We start from the raw sequence: 20,168 nt of genomic DNA on the forward strand, positions 1-20,168 counted from the left end.
GGCTAGGCTTGTGGGTCTAAAGCAGGGATGGGTAACTTCTAGGGGTCTCGGGTCTGCACTGGCTCCCTGGACCCCACTGGGGGCTGCACTCCTGCCCCCACCAAGCTGCTGAAATTTGGTTGTGCAGTGGCAAGAGCAAGGAAAAATAGCCTCCTTTCAAAAGCCAATCACAGTGATTTGCCATTGAAATTCAGCAGTGTGGCAGGGCTGGGAAGAAAGGGCAATTTTGCTTTCAAATAGCCCCTTTTTGCTGCCACAACTGCACCACCATGTTTGGATTTAAAAGGTGGCTATTTTTTCTTGCTGCTGCTGCCAAGCCAACAAATTCTTGTTTGCCAAATTCAAATTCAAATTGCCAAATTCAGTGGCAAATCCAGCGACACGGTGGTGGAGGCGGTGGGAGGCTGCAAAAAATGCCAGGGGGAGCTGCATGCAGTCTGCATGTTGCCCTCTCCTGGTCAAAAGGCATGAGAGTATGCGTGTGTGAGAGAGTAACCATGTCACAAGCCAGAAGAGGAGGAACTTTGGGAACCCACAACCAGCGCTGACAAGGCAAGGGCAGAGAAATTTCCCCTCACTCAGCTGCCATCAAAACTATGTGATGTGACATCCTTGCTCGAGGCCATGTCTACTTGCACCTCCACAGCTGTGCAGAGGTGCCCCTAATCCACATGCTTGGAGGGCAGCTGAATGCATCTGGCACTGTCTGCTCCTGGCGACAGGGCTGAGAACTGCGTGGCAATCAGGCTGTCCCAGAGCTAAATGTTTGGGGATGAAAAAGGCACAGACAACACCAAGGCTCTCGACAGGTGAGGGATGTGCTACTGCAGTCCTTGGTTCCTGGTGGTACCACTGCATTTGAAGCAACAGAACACCCAGAGAAGGCACATGCTGCTCACCAGTTATGAGGGACCTTACCTCAATTCTGTCTTAATCTCCTCATAATCTGATTGAGCTCGTAGTTTTTCTTCCAACTTCTAGAAAAATATACATACAAAAAACACATTCAAGCATTCAAAATCAGAGATGAGTGCTTACGATCTGAAACTAACCTTAGACAGAAATGATGAGCAGAATCCAGCGCATTATTAGCCTTGCTCAAGACGTGTTTAAATCTTAGCCCTTTCATCTTTACCCCCAACCAAACTGGAGCCCACGCATCTGTAATGCAGGTATTGCACTCGTGGCCCTCCCGAGGTTTGGCCTGCAACTCCCATCAGCCTAGTCAGCATCGGCAGTAGTGAGGCTAAAACATCTGGAGGGCCAGAAGTTGCCCTTCCCTGGTGTAATAGCTTCTGTTCATACACATTCCGTTACGAACGTTAATTCTAGATTAATTTAGATTAAATTATTCATCAAAAATGTACTTTATTAAAGCTGACGAAAAAGCTTTTTGATCAATTAAGCATGAGGAAAACGTATCCAAATCTTTAAAAAAGAGAGAGAGATGAGGGGAGAGGTGTTAGGGTACAATTTCATGCCACCCAATGCAAAATGTTGCTAGGGGAGCACTTTGGCTCAGCCCTTCACCACATACTTCGATGGCCTCATTCTTGGCTGCCAACTGCCGCTCCAGGTCTGCAATCTGGTTGGCTGAAGACTCTTCCATCTCCTGCAGGGAGTTTTGCAAATGCTGGATTTCTTTGAGAAGCTGAAGGATTTCCCGATCCTTGGCAGCTAACGCTGCCTCTAGCCGCGGCCCTGGGCACAAAGAGTAATTCACTTTATCCTGCAAAAGAAGAGATTCAAGGAGGAAGTTAAAATTCCACAGGGCTCTCCAGTTAAAAGAACAGGGACTCCCCCAAAGAACAGATGCCCAGACATGCCCCAAAATAAAAACTGCAAAAGGACCTGGGGAGTGGATCTTGGGAAGTCAAGTGTGGTATAGGGCATGGGAATGATGAGAGTTGCAGTCCAACACATCTGGAGAGCACCAAGTTGGGGAAGGCTGGTTTAAAGTATCACTATCTCTTAGCCTAGCCCACCTCACAAGGTTGTTGTGAGGATAAAATGAAGGAGAAGGAACCATGAATGCAGCCTTCAGCTCCTTGGAGGAAAGGTGGGATATAAAGGTAACAAGTAAGCCCTTTGAGAATCCTCTATGGCATTTGGGCCTTGGGAGGGAAATATGCCAAAAAATACCCAATGCCTGTTATATGTCTTTCTCCATTATGCATCAGACACACACTGGCATACAATGTGCATTTCCACACAAAGAAGTGAGAAGAAACTAAGGTTCAGCCAGAAGTTGTTCATGGAGATCATTTAGCTCAAATATGAGGGTGGGGGTGGTCAGGGTGAAAAGGGATGCCCCCAAACAGGAGGAATTTCTGGTTGACAATTTTAATGAAGGGTTAATGGAGCAGCATCCCCTTCATGGATCACTGGCTTGTTGTGGTGAAGGGGCTTGCGTAATTCAATGAAGCCATAAGCTATGCTGTGCAGGGCCACCCAAGGCGGACAGGTCATGGTTGAGAGTTCTGACAAAATGTGGTCCACTGGAGAAGGAAATGGCAACCCACTCCAGGATTCTTGCCAAGAAAACCCCATGGAGCGTATCACAAGGCTAAAAGAGATGACGCCGGAAGATGAGCCCCTCAGGTCGGAAGGTGTCCAATATACTACTGGGGAAGAGCAGAGGGAATTTCCAAGTAGCGCCAGAAAGAGGGAAGCGGCTGGGTCAAAGCTGAAAGGACACTCAGCTGTGGATGTGTCTGGTGGTGAAAAGAAAATCCGATGCTGTAAAGAACAATATTGTTTAGGAACCTGGAATGTAAGGTCAATGAATCAAGTTAAGCTGGAGGTGGTCAAACATGAGATGGCAAGATTGAACATCAACATCTTGGGAATCAGCGAACTAAAATGGACAGGCATGGGCGAATTTAATTCAGGTGACCATCATATCTACTACTGTGGGCAAGAATCCCTTAGAAGAAATGGAGTAGCACTCATAGTCAACAAAAGGGTGGGAAAAGCAGTACTGGGCTACAATCTCAAAAACGATAGAATGATCTCAGTAGGAATCCAAGGCAAACCATTCAACATCACAGTAATTCAAGTCTATGCCCCAACCACTGAGGCTGAAGAAGCTGAGGTTGACCGGTTCTATAAAGACCTACAACACCTTCTAGAACTAACACCAAAAAAAGAGGTCCTCTTCATCAGAGGGGATTGGAATGCTAAAGTAGGAAGTCAAGAAATCACCGGGATAACAGGCAGGCATGGCCTCGGTGTACAAAATGAAGCAGGACAAAGGCTAATAGAGTTTTGCCAAGAGAACACACTGATCATAGCAAACACTCTTTTCCAACAGCACAAGAGGCGACTCTACACATGGACATCACCAGATGGTCAATATTGAAATCAGATTATTATGTACTTTGCAGCCAAAGATGGCGTAGCTCCATACAGTCAGTAAAAAGACATGGAGCCGACTGTGGCTCAGATCGTGAGCTGCTTCTTGCAAAATTTCAGCTTAAACTGAAGAACGTAGGGAAAACCACTAAACCATTCAGGTATGACCTCAATCATATCCCTTAAGAATATACAGTGGAGGTGAGGAATAGATTTAAGGGATTAGACCTGATAGACAGAGTGCCTGAGGAACTATGGACGGAGGTCCGTAACATTGTTCAGGAGGCAGCAGCTCAATCCATCCCAAAGAAAAAGAAATGTGAGAAAGCAAAGTGGCTGTCTGATGAGGCTTTACAAGTAGCTGAGGAAAGAAGGGAAGCGAAAAGCAAGGGAGAAAGGGGAAGATATAGCCAACTGAATGCAGATATCCAGAGAATAGCAAGGAGAGACAAGAAGGCCTTCTTAAATGAACAATGCAAAAAAAATCGAGGAAAACAATAGAATGGGAAAGACTAGAGATCTTTTCAAGAAAATCGGAGATATCAAGGGAACGTTTTGTGCAAAGACGGGCATGATAAAGGACAAAGAAGGCAGGGACCTAACAGAAGCAGATGAGATTAAGAAGAGGTGGAAAGAATACACAGAAGACTTATACAGGAAAGATCTTAATGTCCCTGATAGCCATGATAGTGCGGTCAGTGAACTTGAGCCAGACATCCTAGAGAGTGAAGTCAAGTCGGCCTTAGGAAGCATTACTAACAACAAAGCTAGCGGAGATGACAACATTCCAGCTGAGCTATTTAAAATCCTAAAAGATGATGCTGTTAAAGTGCTGCACTCAATATGCCAACAAATTTGGAACACTCAACAGTGGCCACAAGACTGGAAAAGGCCAGTTTACATTCCAATTCCAAAGAAGGGCAACACCAAAGAGTGTTCAAACTACCATACAATTGCGCTCATTTCACATGCCAGCAAGGTTATGCTCAGAATCCTACAAGCTAGGCTTCAGCAGTATGCGAACCGAGAACTACCAGAAGTACAAGCTGGGTTTCGAAGAGGCAGAGGAACTAGAGATCAAATGGCCAACATTCGCTGCATCATGGAGAAAGCAAGGGAATTCCAGAAAAAATGTCTATTTCTGCTTCATTGACTATGCTAAAGCCTTTGATTGTGTGGATCGCAACAAACTGTGGCAAATTCTGAAAGAGATGGGAGTACCAGACCACATTACCTGTCTCCTGAGAAACCTGTACGAGGGTCAAGAAGCAACAGTAAGAACCAGACACTGAGAAAGGAGTACGACAAGGCTGTATATTGTCGCCCTGCTTATTTAACTTATATGCAGAGTACATCACGAGAAACGCCGGGTTGGATGAATCACAGGTCGGAATTAAGATTGCGGGGAGAATTATCAACAACCTCAGATACGCAGATGATACCACCCTAATGGCAGAAAGCGAAGAGGATCTAAAGAGCCTCTTGTTGAGGGTGTAAGTGGAGAGTGCAAAAGCTGGTTTGAAACTCAACATTAAAAAAACTCAGATCATGGCATCTGGCCCCATCACTTCCTGGCATATAGAAGGGGAAGAAATGGAAGCAGTGACAGATTTTATTTTCTTGGGCTCCAAGATCACTGCAGACAGTGACTGTAGCCATGAAATTGAAAGACGCTTGCTCCTTGGGAGGAAAGCTATGGCAAACCTAGACAGCATAGTAAGAAGCAGAGACATCACCTTGCCGACAAAGGTCCATATAATCAAAGCGATGGTTTTCCCAGTAGTAACGTATGGCTGTGAGAGCTGGACTATAAGGAAGGCTGAGCACCGAAGAATTGATGCTTTCGAACTGTGGTGCTGGAGAAGACTCTTATGAGTCCCCTGGACTGCAAGGAGTTCAAATCAGTCCATCCTAAAGGAAATCAACCCTGAGTGTTCATTGGAAGGACAGATACTGAAGCTGAAGCTCAAATATTTTGGCCACCTAACGCGAAGAGAAAACTCTCTGGAAAAGACCCTGATGCTGGGAAAGACTGAAGGCAAAAGGAGAAGGGGATGGCAGAGGATGAGATGGCTAGATAGCATCACCGATGCAATGAATATGAACTTGAGCACACTCTGGGAGAGAGCAGAGGACAGGAAGGCCTGTCATGCTATGGTCCATGGGGTCACGAAGAGTCAGACACAACTTAATGACTTACAGCAAAGAGAAGTACCCCTTTTCCCCTTTCTCTTTTAAAATGTAGTGAATTTTGGAGGGGGACATTTCACTCAACCTGATTAAACTTAAACACACAGAAACAAAAGATGGTGAGAGTGCCAGACTTGGGCAGCAGGTAGGCATCCTTGATTCCAGACCAGGAATAGAGTCCCTGAGCTGGGGGCTTGTGTGGGCACCTGAAGCTCATCAGTCAGAAGGCCAGGCCCTTGGCTTTCTAGCCAGTCTGGAGGCTTCATACTGCCTGTCAATTGCAGAGACGATGCCGTACACCCCTATTCCCTCCTGAGCTGAAGAGGGCTCTGGTGCCTGGGCACTCATGGGCACCTAGTAGCTCACTAGGCTAGGCTCCAGCCTCAGACCGCTGAGGTTCCTAGTTCAAGACCCAGGACGCCTGACACACAGAAGCTCCCCCTTATTTCTTCAAGGGATTTTGGGCAACAAAACTGGCCTGATTCACTTAGGCCTTGTTCCTGACTGTCTGAGGGCCGATAAATATTCCCTTTCCCCTCCTGCCCCCAGCCCTCACCCCACTGGGTCCTTGGGGAGAGCAGCAGGCCAGGTGAAGAGAGCTGTTTACAGAGGCAAGCTGTTCCCGCAGGCAATCCACCTCCCTCTGGGCATCCTCGGCTCTCTGCAAAGGAAAAGAGAGGCGGCGGGTCAGCACATCTCACCAAGAACAGATTTCACACGCAGCTGGCCCTCCACTTGTGCTCGCTACTCATCCAGCAGCCCCTCGCCCACCTTTCCTCATGGTTACCTGATTGGCTTTTTCAAGGTTCGTCATAATCATGGCCACTTCATCTGTCCTGGGGTAGCAAAGGAAAGGCAACCAATTACAACATGTAGGGACACACACAGAGCTGGGGCAATAGGCTGCATCACCTTAGACACATTAGAATGTGTGGCATTGCAGGTGATTGTCTTGCACAGGGAACAGCCAACAGGTGGCCTGGATCTGGCCCTCAGGCCAACACTATTACCAGACCTACCCAATGTTCACCTAGGCATGGGAAAGTGTTTGGTCCAAGGTTTCACTTGTGAGGAAAAGAAAAATGTAGGGATGTCAGAGAATTCTGCCACAGATCTCGGTGAGGCCGAATGCCAGCGCATTCGGCCCCCCGAAATCTGTGGTGGAACGGCCTGCCCCCCCCGCGGATCCCCCCTGGGATGAGACTTACCTGGGGCGGATGTTCCGGATGGCGGCAGCTCCGGCGGCGGCTTTGGCGGTGGCAGCTGGTCTTCCGACCTGCTGCCGCCGCCGCCGCCATTTGCAGCCTGGAGGTGGATTGCACACTTGCTCCCTGTAGTGGTGAGCAGCTCACGGTTGCCGACTGGAGGACGAAGGGCGATGATGGTCCGCCCAGGCTCCAGTGTGGCTTGACCTTACCTGCCCACTAGTCTGACCATTGGCTCCTCCTGATCTGGGCTGGCTGTAAATATTTCCTGGATCTTTTCCCAGGCTACAGTTGTAGCTTCCTAGTCTTGTGCCAAGCATATCTGACAGCCAATTTCTCCACTGGGCTGGCCATGTGACCTCTATCTGAAAGTGTCCTCTATTTGAAGGGCTACCCAGCCCAATTCTGGTTTAAAGAGAAAGATCATAAGGACTGTTGCCCATCAACACCACCTGATCAACAGCAGATTGGTCCACATTGTATGAGGTGTACTGTACTTCTATTTATATTATAATAATAACTTCTAAATTTGCATCTCAGCATGTAAATTAATATATGCACATTTTACGCAAACGGCTGCCCTCTTTTTTGCAGTTCTAAGTGGCTGCCCTATCCATCCTTCACCAGTCTCCCTGCCCACCTGCTCTACCCATCCCATTCTGCCAGCTGCCATATCTGCTTGCTTGCCCACCTGCATCTTTTCAGCATTCCATGGGGATGGGTCTGCTTCTGGTCTGACCCTCCTGCCCGCCACTGTTGTTGCCCTCCTGCCTAAAGTCTGCCTCGGGCCTCCGGCAGGACCTGCAAAGCACTTCGCTCAGCTCTCGCCTGGATCCTATTTAAACCGTGCCAGCTCCAGGTTTCCAAGGCCCTGGGCAAGGCACCCTCAATGGGCTCCTCCCTCAGCGAGCTGACCTTCTCACTGCCGTTGCCACCGGCTGCTCTTGCGCCTCTTCCTCATTGCTCCCACTGGCTTGCTTGACAGGCAGAGAGCCACTGCGCAGCGGCCTTTCTTGCTCCTCCTTCTCACCAGCACTGTTTTTAGGGCCGGAGCGAGAGGCAGGGGAACAAGCAGGTTGCAATGGGGAAGAGGAGGAGTAACTCCAGGGGGCTCTTGCCAGTGGGCCCCTGCTGTGGTGTGGGCCCTTAGCAGGTGCCCACTATGCCTGCCTTTGACACCAGCCATACCTGCAGCTGTGCGCTCAGCAGCCCAGGTTCCCTGCTGCTGTGCACTCCTGTGACTCTCCGCACTGATAATCTGGATGGGAAAGGGTTCAGTGCTGGTTGTGCACGGGTTCCACATAACTTGCAGGGAGCACAGATAAGTGCACTCACTCCTCCCCAATTCGCTGCTCTGCAAAAAAGCTCTGATGCAAGCAATCTGTACCACCCACCCTATCTCAGGCGTATTTCCAGAATGTGCATTTCTTCCGTTATGTTCTGAGGTCATTTATCAATGGGGGAATATTTACCGTTGTTTAATTGCTTCCCACCTTCTATTTCGCCCAGGTAGGTGAAAACACATACACACAACCCAGCCAGCCACCCTGCAATATGATAGCAGCTCTGTTTATCATGGAAGGGCAAATGTCAAAAGCTTCCAATTTGTCATCTCCTCTAGTCTCAATTGCATATGTTCAGCAGATGAATTAAATGTTACGTAGCCAGGGGGAAATTCACTACACAACCCCCCAAAAGAATGGAGCATCTCTCCCCCACCGCACACACGCAAAAGGGAAGTCAGTGCCAAGCAGTAACAAGATTCTTCCTTCCCGCCCTTAATTCCTCCTCGTTCAGTGTATAGCAGCTACAATCTTGATCAAAGGCAATATTATTTACTACCCTGCACCAAGCAAATGGGCACATGTGGTGGGATCAAAGAACATCTGGTTTGGTATGATATCAGTAAGTGTTCTGACTCAGTTGCATAATAGGAATGTGAAAGTTGGGGGTTGCAATGAAGGCTGAATGTCAGTAAAAACTGCAGAATGCTCAGAACAGCTGGAAGAAAACACACACACACCTGCTTTTGGCAGCCTTTCCCAACTGGTGCCTGCCAGAAAACGCAAGTGAGGGGGAGGAAGAGAAAAAGGCACCCTGCCTTGTCACGGACAACCAACATGGCACACGACAAGGAAACTAAATACAAGCAACTGGATGTCTAATGAAGTCTGTGAAACATAACCAGCCTCCTTGAGGACCTCCTGGCAACAGGAAGTTTCTGGGAGAACATTGGGGAATAGGATCAAGGGAAATGGACACATCTTGCTCTCCCATCCTTAGGAAGAACTTTGAAGGGAGAAAACTGTTAGCATTCTCACCAGAGGCTTGCTGCCCAAAACATGGCTATCTGTTTCAAGATCTGCAGGTGAAGTCCTGTTCCCCTCAAAACGTTGCCTCCTAGGCCTGCAGGTAGAGCTGCCTGCTGACAAGAAACTAGCCTGCTCCTATAGCTTTAGGAGCACCCCGGCCTGCAGAAATCAGCAGATGACCAGGGACATGCTGTGATTTCCAGTAGCAACCAGGATCTATGCTAACAGAATGCAAGCTAAGACTGACCAGCCAGAGTTTGCCATTTTATCCACTTCATTTCTGTGTTGTGCTTTTGCATTTTACTATGTTCTTAACAGCAATGTCTTTAAAAAGCAGCCTAGAAATATTAATATATATAAACAAGTTCGACCTGCAACAAAATGTTACGGCATAGAGTGCTTCTGTTCAGGGTGCCTGCCAGCCAGCCTGCCAGCCCTTCTCCCAGGATACTCCATTCTATTTCCCCTCCCATCCAGTTTCCCATCCCTACCCCACAATATTCAGCCAGCATTCTGTGGCCACTGAGCATGCTCAGTCCTCATTAGTTTGTTGGGGGTGGGGTAGGGTTCCCCAACCCTTTAGGATTTTTTTCTACAGATTATATGTACTTCTGCAACTCTTGGTTTCCCCCAAGCCTTCTGATACCTCCCTCTTGTGCGTCGATGGTGACATTTTGGCTACATAAACAATGACACTCACAGCCTGAACATGAACATAAGAAATAGAGGGAGCAGTAAAGAAATACATAATTTTTGCTGGACAGGACAAGCAGACCAACTTACTTTGAAGCTGCCTCTTCGTCATATTTACACCGCAAATCAACCAGCTCCGTCTGTGTTGCCTTTAGTGCTGACCAGCAAGGGGAAAAACAACAGAGGATGAGAAATGTACTTCCATTGGAAACCAATGGACCATGCTTGTGCTCCAAGGATGTACTGTGAAGCCCTTTTTAAGAATATTACTCTCTGCATGAATAAATAGTTTTGCTGTCAACTGGATAGGAACATGGGAAGCTGCCTTATAATGAGTCAGACCAGGGGTTCATCTAGCCCGGTACTGTCGACACTGACTGGCAGTGGCTCTCCAGGGTCTCTGGCAGGATTCCCTCCCAGCACTACTTGGCAATGCCAGAGATCGAACCTGGGATTTTTGGCATGCAAAACAGATGCTCTACCACTGAGCTAGGATCTTGGTATGGAGTGCACCCTGCTCTGGGTTGCATAGATGGTTGGAAGATGAATGTTTAGTCAGTTCATCAGTTAGATTAACATTCTTGGATGCACTAAAGAGGCACTCTTGATTAATCAGGCAGCAGAGGTTTAAATTTTCAAAATGACTTCTAACAGAAATGCTTATTTAAAAAAGGCACCTGGCACGGGTTTTCTTGGGAGAGGCATTCTCTCCTCTGTGTGTGTATGTGTGTGTGAGAGAGAATGGAGAATGCCTCTTCTAAGATGGCATGTGTCATGTATGTACATCATCCACAAAATGAGAATGCACTCTTTTTTCTTTAGTGATACATTTTCCCCCTCATATGCAATTTTTATACAGATTTAAATGGCTAATCAAACAATTAAAAGCCTAAAACTGTTACAATTCATCAACTATGATTTTTTAAAAATATTTATCAATAGTAAGACCATCAATGCCCATGTGATGCATTAGCAGTAAATGATAGATATCTGTCCCAACCAGCTTACAATGTCTTGTTGTCTTTATTTTTAATGTGATTGTTCTTATTATATTTTTAACTGCACACTGGTGGATTTTATCTGTAAGCCGCTTTCTGAGCATTTTGTTGTTGCTGATGAAAACCATGATAAAATAAAATAGAAAGACAGCTGGGAGAGGTTCAGGAGGACAAGATGAGCGTAAGAAAACAACAGAAGAAAGGGAAGGGTTGAATCTGGACAAAGGAAGTTACATATATTTAGGCTTTAGCCTAGTTCTCACTGAAGTGATAAAACCTGGGTCTGGACTGTACCACTTCAGTTCATACACTTTGAGTGTGCCTCCATACAAAAAATTCCCTGCACCTAGAAAGCTAGATATCAGAAAGAAGGGTTCTAAGCTAGCTTTCTATGTGCAGGGAGAAAGGGTGGTGGGTTTTTTGGTATGGAGGAACATTCCATTGTGTAAATTTGAAGTGGTAGAACCTGGACACAGGTTGAAACATACAGACCCCAGTGAGAAACAGGCCTTTTTTCATCTGGGGACAGGATTACAGGTGTCACAAGATGTCACAAAAGCAGAGGGGGTTTAGGAAGGATTTTTAGAGGCAGAAAGAGAGATGGGATCATACCCATTTTCTGGGAGCAAGTGCCAGGCAGCAAGGGGAAATGGGTGCAGTTGTTTGAGAGGGCAGGATATCTTTTGATGGCTGATAGTGGCATAGCTGGAAGAGGAAACTAGCTTCCACTGAAAAGCTAAGTGTGTGGGGAGTGAGGAATGTGCCATGTTGGGCCTCACAAGTGTATGAATCCAGAGATCCACATGCAGCGAGGGTAAGACTTGGGAGCTGCACAGGTGCCACACAACTGAGTTTCAGTCATTAAACCTACCTGAATGGAGCACTCTGATCTTCTCTTCTGCTTCCCCCAGCCGAGCAGCCAAAGTGATCTGTGCTTCCTGCAGGCCCCTGGAAGGAGAGATGTATCTGTCGGCCCCCTCTTGCGTTGTTGTAAGGCAGTCAAAGCCCAGACCAGAAAAAAAAAATGCCATCCTTGTAACAGCCTAGCCTTCCCCAACCTGGTGTCTCCCAGATGTGCTGGACTGCAACTCCTGCTGTCCCCCGCCAGCATGGCTGGGAGTGATGGGAGTTGTAGTCCAACACATCTGGAAGGCAGCAGGTTGGGGAAGGTAGCTCTAGCCAGTCACCAAGTTTGTTTAAGATAAGAGACAGGCTGATCAAAAAAAAGAAAAGAAAAGAAAAAAGGGCAGGTGATCCTGCACTCTACATATGCCTACAGATACTGACCCTTAATTCCTTTAGACAGAACATCACAGTCCAACTGACATTAGTTCTTTTTGTTTTTACCATACATTTTTGTCTGGATTACAGTAGGGAAGTATTTTTATTCTTGGGTAAATAGATTCTGTTTAAATAATTCTTCACTATTTCCCATTTTCACGAGGAGGGACATTTATGTTAGACACATGTTGGAAAATTTAGGACCCCAGCCCCCACTGTGGTCTGGGAGAAGTAAAGGATTCCACAAATCCACCAGCTGGGTTGCCAGTGGGGGATCATCACTTCGTTGAGGGGTGAAGAACCTGCGGGGGAGGGGAGGAGGGTCAGTCCCTCACTCTGCACTGGCTTTGCAGATGCGGCTCAAGGGCTTCGGGGAAGGTTATTTTCTCTCACTAGGATGTGGTTTGCATGTAATGACAACCCAGAGTACAAACTGAGTATGGGTTGCTGTTGAATCGTTGGTTGTTGTTGAATCGTGGGTTGTCATTAAATGCGAACCCTGCTCTATATAACAATGGGTTGTTACCACTAACAACCCAGAGTTCATAATCCAACAACAAAGCATGTGTTCTCTTCCTGGGCTGTTTGTGGTTAACAACCTATAGTTAAACCATAATGCAGGGTTCGCACATAATGACAACCCATGATTCAACGACACCCATACCCAGCCCATACTCTGGCTTATTGTTACATGTGAACCAGGCCAATAAGTCAGGCTTCAGAGAAGGAAAGGAGCAGCTCAGTGACTTCCCCTTCCCTGGCAGAATTCTCATGCTGCTTCTGCAAGGCCAAGTGCAGACCTGACCCCTGCCTCAGAGTCCTCAGGGTGGACTCAGGCTGGCCAGTAAGCCAAGCCAAGATTTGTGGATCCCTAAGCAAGTGCATGGTATGTGGAAGATTCCGCTGGGCAGGGAGGGGCTGGACTTAACTCTCCTCTCCTGTCAGTCCTCCTACAGTTCTGAAATGTGCATTATGCACAAGCATGCACATTATTACAATTAGTAGTAGCATTAGTTGTATAGCCCGCTTTTGAGAGTAAAATCCTCACAAAGCACATTACAGTTGAATTGAAAATACACAATCAAACCCTAAAAACAATATTCATATTTCATTAAAATAAGAAATAAAATGGAAGCAACAGCAAATAAACCCTTCTCTAAAGCACAATACTCTAAAATTAATCAAATGCTGACTGGAACAAATTAAGTCTTTAAAACCCTCAGCAAATGTCAGCAAAGAGGAGGCTGCATGCATGTCACAAGGGAAGGCATTCCAAAGATGTGAGGCTGCCACAGAAAAGGCCCTGCTCTGGGTACTTGCCAATTTTACAGCTCTTACTAGTAGAACATAGAGCTACCTAAGCTGCAGGTGGGCAGGGTTGTACGGGTACAGACAGTCCTTTAGAAAACTGGTTAGGGCCTGAAAGTCTAATAGCAACACCTTTGTTTGGGCCCAGAAACAGACAGGCAGCCAATGTAGCTGATGCATAGTAGGTGTAACATGATCTGAATGCATGTGCCAGCTTCGATCTCTCCCCAGGGAGACAGATCCATTAAACTTGCTTTTGAGGGCGACCGCCATCCTGTCTACCACCTCCCTCCCCATCCTCTCCCCAGCTACTCACGTACTTTTGCTTCTCAGTCTCATTTCTCTGCAGCAAGGTTTCTGTTAGGAGTACTTTGCTCTTCACGCTGGCAAGCCTCGCCCCCTCCGAAACAGCAAGCCCAGCCAGGGGCGTCCCCTCTCTTTGCTCTGGGGGGGGGGGTGTAAAAATCCACATCAGCAGCATGACAGGCCTAAGTGGAGGTGGGAGGACAGAAGCAGAGGGTGGCGGGAAAGTCTTCCGAGGCCCAGAGATCAATCACAGGGATGGCAAATCGAGCGGCAGGGCTCCAGCCATGGGCTTCAGGCATCCTGCTGCTTCTGCCGGTCAACTGCACTTCAGAGTCACAGCAGGGGCGTGGGATTCTGAGAGCCACCCTGGCGTTTGCCAAAGTGGCAGCTTCCTGGCTAGGTGATCTCTGCTAATGGCCTCCTTCGAACCCCTTCAGCTCCCGGTGGCTGGGAACAGCCCTGCGAGGCTGGTGGAAGTGTACAATAGGGGGCCAAGCTAATCGTGAGCCCAGGTGTGCCTCACAGTTTGGCCTGCCTTCTGCATCTCCCTTGCGCTCCCTGTGCAATGGACGGTTGTTAGGTTCTCCCACTCCCACTGCCCCGCTGCCTATTACTTCTCATCATTTACAAAGATGGAAAATGGACACCCACAGCCTTTTCCAAAAGAAAGCTGGGATTCTCAGGAAGCTGAACTCTGTGCTTTCCCTCTGCTGCACTCCCGTGTAATTGGAGCATACACACTGCAGGTCCCTGCCCTCGCTCTGACGTGTTGCTTGAGAAGAGTAACCAGACTGAAGCGCAGGGGTGATTTCTGGTACCTTTTGGGCACAGGTGCTCGGAATTCTTCTTCCACGGCCTGTTCAGTTCCTTCAAAGGCGGGTTCTCAGGGCTGAGGTAGTGCAGCTGCTGGCGTCGGTCTTCGAGGCTCCGCGCCGTCTCGAGGGCAGGTACGGGATCTAGGCAGGGAGCAGGGGAACAAGGTGGGGGGTCAGCACCCACCTCTGCCCATAAACCCAACCCAGTGAGTATGCCATCCTGGCCAGAGCTCAGCAACGGCAGGCTTCTGATGTTTATTTTGCTACTTTGTCATATATGTCCTAAGAAGCCTCTGGGCAGCCAAGGAACAAGACAGCAGCCATTTAAAAGAACGCACCACCATTAGAACATGATAATACACACAAAGAAAGAAATAGGGGTGGGGGCGGGGCAAGAGAAAAAATGTCTATGGTCCTGGCACAATTAGAAACAAAAACAACATTACCAGTTTTCTAGAAAGATCTGCCAAGGGCTCTCCCCATGGACTCTCAAAGCATTTAATTGCCACAACAGTCTTAATGCAGCACTGTTGATCTTTCTACCTTCATGGAATACTTTCCACTCGTTTTCCAACAACGCCCTGAGCGCCACTTCTGAAACATGTCTCAATGGTGCGTGTGCTGTCCACACGGCCCCAGTGCACACCCAGTACACTACAGGGGAAGACTGAAAGCACTGGGCCTGCCATCCTTCAGGGAAGTTGGTCTATTGTTACTGGTCTTTTCACTGAGGAACCCAATAGAAAGTTCCAAGGATTCTCCAGAACACAGTTTGAAAACTGCCCTCCTGACCGATAGAAGCCTCTTAATAAGAAGAGCCCTGCCAGATCAGACCAAGGGTCTATTCTGTTCCCACAGTGGCCAACCAGCTGCCTATGGGAAGCCCACAAGTAGAACTTGAGTTCAATAGCACGCTCCTGCCCATGTTCCCCAGCAACTGCTGTACCTAGGCATACTGCCTCCAACGCTAGAGGTAATATCTAGCTGTCATGACTAGTTTTATTCACCACAAATCTGTCTAATCTCTTAAAGGGGAGCCAAGTTGGTGGCCATCAGTACATCTTGTGGCAGTGAATCCCACAGTCTAACTATGCACTCGGAAAAGAAGTCCTTCCTTTTATCTGTCCTGAATCTCCCAGCATTCATCTTCATGAGATGACTCCCTGGTTCTAGCATTATGAGGGAGATATTTTTCTGTTTCTCCACACCATGCATAATTTACTACACCTCTATCATGTCTCCCATTACTCACCCTTTTTTATAAGCTAAACTGTCCCAGACATCATAGCTTTTCCTCAAAGGGGAGTTGCTCCAGCCCCTTGATGGCTTTGGTTGCCCTTTTCTGTTGGAATCTCGCTTCCAACAGAGGCAGGGCATCCAACAAAGGACTCCCTCTGAAGGCCTTAATGTGCATGGAAGCCCAGCCTGCCTCCCCAGAAGGAAATGATGCTGTGCATGAAACCATTCCTCAGTGCATGGAAGCATTGGGGAGTACTAAATGCACCAATGCCACACCTCAGAGGTTATCAGCATTCTTGCAGCTGTTCTTTAGCAGTGTTGTGCTCTACCACACAGGACATGCCATGAGAGTTCTTGAGTTACCTTTCTATATTTAAAACACTGTTTTTCTTCTTTAAAAGTAAAAAAAAGCAAAATACACACACAACAATTCATACATTAACTTCCCTGGCGTGCTTACAGATGAGGGATTAAACTGTGGGATTTGCTGCCACATCTGGAGGTCATAAGAACATAAGAGCCCTGCTGGATCAGACCAAGGGTCCATCTAGTTCAGCACTCTGTTATTTATTTATTTATTTATTTATTTATTTATTTTTCTATACCGCCCAATAGCCGAAGCTCTCTGGGCGGTTCACAAAAACTAAAACCAAACAACACACAATAAAACAATTTAAAATATATAGAACATTAAAACCACAATATAACAATACAACCACAATAAAACCTAGCAGCAGTGCAGGAGTTTAAAATACAGATTTAAAACAGCAAAGATAAAAATTTAGAAAGCTAAAATGCCTGGGAAAATAAAAAGGTCTTCACCTGGCGCCGAAAAGAGTACAATGTAGGCGCCAGGCGAACCTCACTAGGGAGCTCATTCCAGAGCCGGGGTGCCACAACAGAAAAAGCCCTCCTCCTAGTAGCCACCCGCCTCACTTCCTTTGGCAGGGGCTCATGGAGAAGGGCCGCTGATGATGATCTTAAGGTCCGGGCAGGCACATATGGGAGGAGGCGAGCCTTCAGGTAACCTGGCCCCAAGCCGTTAAGGGCTTTGAATGTTAACACCAGCACTTTGAATCGGGCCCGGAAATGGACTGGCAGCCAGTGCAGCTGGAAAAGTACTGGCGTAATATGAGCTCGCAGGCCAGTCCCTGTTAACAATCTTGCTGCCCTATTTTGGACCATCTGAAGTTTCCGGACCGTTTTCAAAGGCAGCCCCATGTATAACGCATTGCAGTAATCCAGACGAGAAGTTATCAGAGCATGGATAACTGTAGCTAGGCTATCTCTGTCCAGATAAGGGCGTAGTTGGTATACCGGCCTAAGCTGATAAAAAGTGCTCCGTGCCACTGCGTTCACCTGTGCCTCAAGTGACAGTCCTGGATCCAAGAGCACCCCCAAACTATGACCGTGATCCTTTAGGGGGAGTGCAACCCCCTCCAGAACAGGTTGAATATCACCTAGCCGGGCAGACGAACCACCCACTAACAGTACCTCCGTCTTGTCTGGATTGAGTTTCAGTTTATTAGCCCTCATCCAGTCCATTACCGTGCCCAGGCACTGGTTCAGAACAGCCACTGCCTCACCTGGTTTTGATGAGAAAGAGAGGTAGAGCTGGGTGTCATCCGCATATTGATGGCACCTCAGCCCACACCTCCGGATAACCTCCCCCAGCGGTTTCATGTAGATGTTAAACAGCATGGGGGATAGAATAGAGCCCTGTGGAACCCCATGGCACAATTGCCATGGCACAGAGCAATAATCCCCCAGCACCACCTTCTGGAATCGGCCATCCCAGTAGGAGCGGAACCACTGTAGTGCAGTGCCTCCAACTCCCAACCCAGACAACCTATCCAGAAGGATACCATGGTCGATGGTATCGAAAGCCGCTGAGAGGTCCAGGAGAATCAACAGGGTCGCACTCCCCCTGTCCCTCTCCCGGCAGAGGTCATCCCACAGGGCGACCAAGGCAGTTTCCGTTCCAAAACCAGGCCTGAAGCCCGATTGAAATGGATCTAGATAATCCGTTTCATTCAAGAGTGCCTGGAGCTGTCCTACAACCACCCGCTCAAGCACCTTGCCCAGGAAGGGGATGTTGGCCACTGGCCTATAATTGTTAACATCCTCTGGGTCCAGGTTAGGCTTTTTCAGGAGTGCTGTTCACACAGCAGCCAACCAGCTGTCGACCAGGAAATCACAAGCAGGACACGAGCGCAACAGCACCCTCCTGCCCATGTTCCCCAGCAACTGGTGTATACTGCCTCTGGTACTGGAAGTAGCACATAGCCCTCAAGCCTAGCAGCTGTTGATAGCCTTCTCCAAGAATTTCTCTAACCCCCTTTTAAAGCCACCCAAGTTGGTGGCCATCACTACTTCTTGTGGTAGCGCATTCCATAGTTTGATTATGCGCTGCGTGAAGAAGTCCTTCCTTTGATTTGTCTTGAATCTCCCACCAATCAGCTTCAACCCCCACTGGGTTCTAGTATTATGTGAGAGGGAGAAAAAGGTCCAGGTGATATCTTTGATTTGTTTTCCCACTGTTTCTTAAACATGATGAATTAAACAAAGATCAGCACAAAACTATCAGGAGAAAAAGATCTTTAGCTCATATCACTCTCTTTGTGTTATAAATACATAAACATATTAAAGCTGTGGCGTGGGTGGGTGTTGAGGTGAAAGGAACGAACAGGACAGCAGAGAGTAGGGATGGCAGAGAATTTCTCCACGAATCTTCGGGAGGCCAAGCGCCAAGGCATTCGGCCCCCCGAAAGTGTTGGGGAAATTCTCCGCTGGCCCCCCGCCCCCCCCCGGGATGGGACTTACCGTGGCTGAATGTCCCTCTCGGCGGCGGGTCCCGGCGGCGGTTTGGTGGCGTTTCGGCGGGGGTAGGGGCGGTGGCCAGTCTCCCAACTGGCTGCTGCCGCCGCCATTACAAAATAAAAAAGTAAAAAACAAAACAAAAACCAAACACCCGTGATAGGCTACGTGACGATTTACGTAGCCTATCACGGCTAGATTTCCAAAGTCAGCCGTGATAGGCTACGTAAATCATCACGTAGACTATCACGGGTGACTTTGGGGGGGAAAAAAAAAGCGCGTACACAAATGGTGGCGGCCCATGGGCGCCGCCATTTGCATTCCTTATTTTGGATAGCGTTCCCTTATTTTCGCTGTAGTCTACGTAAATCTTTACGTAGACTAGACGTGCAAAAATAAGAAACGCAAATGGCGGCGCCCATGGGCTGCCGCCATTTGCGTACGCGCTTTTTTTTTCTTTCCCCAAAGTCACCCGTGATAGGCTATGTGACGATTAACGTAGCCAATCACGGCTGACTTTGGAAATCTAGCCGTGATAGGCTACGTTAATCGTTACGTAGCCTATCATGGGGTTTTTTGTTTTTTGTTTTACTTTTTCTTTCGCGGCCGGGGAGACGTGGTGCTTCTCCCCGGCCTGAATTTTGTCCGGGCGAGGCAGGGCGCCTCCCCCCCCCGGCCTGAATTTCGGCTGGGCGAGGCGGGGTGCCTCCCCCCCCTCGCCTGAACTTCCGGGGGAGAAGCGAAGCGCCTCCCCCCCACCGCGAATCACCCCTGCAAAAAGGTAAGTGACTTTCGTACATTCCTAGCAGAGAGGTTAGCTAACTTTGTCCCAATATCCCCACCTACTGGTTTCAGCAGGAATTAGCCACCCCCTTTCAAGGATAGGTGCACGGCTCGTAAAAGAGGGGGCAGATCCTCAAGCCTGGGGTCCCAATCCAGCCCTCTTGGGCTCCCCAGATTCCCACAGCCCCTTTCTCCGGGCCCCACCCCCTTTCCCCAAGCCACCCATCATTTGGTGGTTTCCTGGCTTTGGTGCAGTTTTCTTCCTGTTCTCAAAGGCGGAAATGCCTCTCCTAAGGCTTAGTTACTGGCAGGAGGAGCTTGAAGCTACAGTATGCTGGCATTTTTGCCCCTGCCTACCTTGCCTTTGCCCCTGCCCACCACTAGAATGCGGCCCCCCAGATGTTTCTCCACAATGGAATTCAGGCCCCGGGCCGAAGGAAGTCATGCACTCCTGCCATAAAAGGACAGAAAAGCAAAAGTGTAGATTCTCTGGAAGCTGGCTTTTGAACCCAGAGCCACACCCTGCCTTTCTGCCTTGCTCCTGCAGGGTCTGCAGAACTCACAACCCTGAAACCACAGCAGCTGGGACTAGTCAACCCGCAACACCAACAGGAAGGGAAGAGGCAAGAGTAGGAGAGACAGCTAGGAAGGACAAGGTGTCAGACAGGGCCAGGGCATCATCTCGGGAAGAAGGACAGCCCTAAAAGCTCAGATCCAGTGACTGCTCACCATCACCCAGCAATACTGCTGGACCTGCATGAGAAAGAGCCACACTAGGTAAGCATCTTCTATCCCAGGCTTAGAGGATTTTCCATCCAGGCCCCTCTTGCTGCTGCAGGCCAGCTTCAGTTACCATCCAACGGCACG

General features: G+C 48.3%; 2 protein-coding genes across 10 annotated transcripts in view; one reads left to right on the forward strand and one right to left on the reverse strand.

The window, feature by feature from the left end:
• The window catches only part of CUX2 (cut like homeobox 2), a 231,389-nt gene that overhangs the window by 33,031 nt on the left and 178,190 nt on the right, over positions 1 to 20,168 (reverse strand). The window contains exons 5-12 of the mRNA XM_084820226.1: positions 14,466 to 14,603; positions 13,662 to 13,785; positions 11,624 to 11,700; positions 9,845 to 9,911; positions 6,332 to 6,380; positions 6,101 to 6,205; positions 1,538 to 1,729; positions 919 to 977 (exon numbers count right to left, since the gene is read on the reverse strand). Of these exons, the coding sequence (XP_084676352.1) occupies positions 919 to 977; positions 1,538 to 1,729; positions 6,101 to 6,205; positions 6,332 to 6,380; positions 9,845 to 9,911; positions 11,624 to 11,700; positions 13,662 to 13,785; positions 14,466 to 14,603 (811 nt within the window). The remainder of the gene's footprint in view (positions 1 to 918; positions 978 to 1,537; positions 1,730 to 6,100; positions 6,206 to 6,331; positions 6,381 to 9,844; positions 9,912 to 11,623; positions 11,701 to 13,661; positions 13,786 to 14,465; positions 14,604 to 20,168) is intronic.
• The window catches only part of LOC146335957 (uncharacterized), a 45,128-nt gene continuing 44,058 nt past the window's right edge, over positions 19,099 to 20,168 (forward strand). For 6 of the 9 annotated variants that reach the window (XR_014785790.1, XR_014785786.1, XR_014785787.1 and 3 more), the window contains exons 1-2: positions 19,105 to 19,299; positions 19,849 to 20,078. The gene's annotated coding sequence lies outside the window, so the exon portion shown is untranslated. Of the gene's footprint in view, positions 19,300 to 19,848; positions 20,079 to 20,168 lie in introns of all 9 variants that reach the window. The other 3 variants (XM_084820227.1, XM_084820228.1, XM_084820230.1) reach the window with 2 other exon arrangements.

Source organism: Heloderma suspectum, chromosome 13 (assembly GCF_057233095.1).
Source record: "Heloderma suspectum isolate Gila_16-S chromosome 13, 16-S_ref, whole genome shotgun sequence".
Classification (NCBI taxonomy): domain Eukaryota; kingdom Metazoa; phylum Chordata; class Lepidosauria; order Squamata; family Helodermatidae; genus Heloderma; species Heloderma suspectum.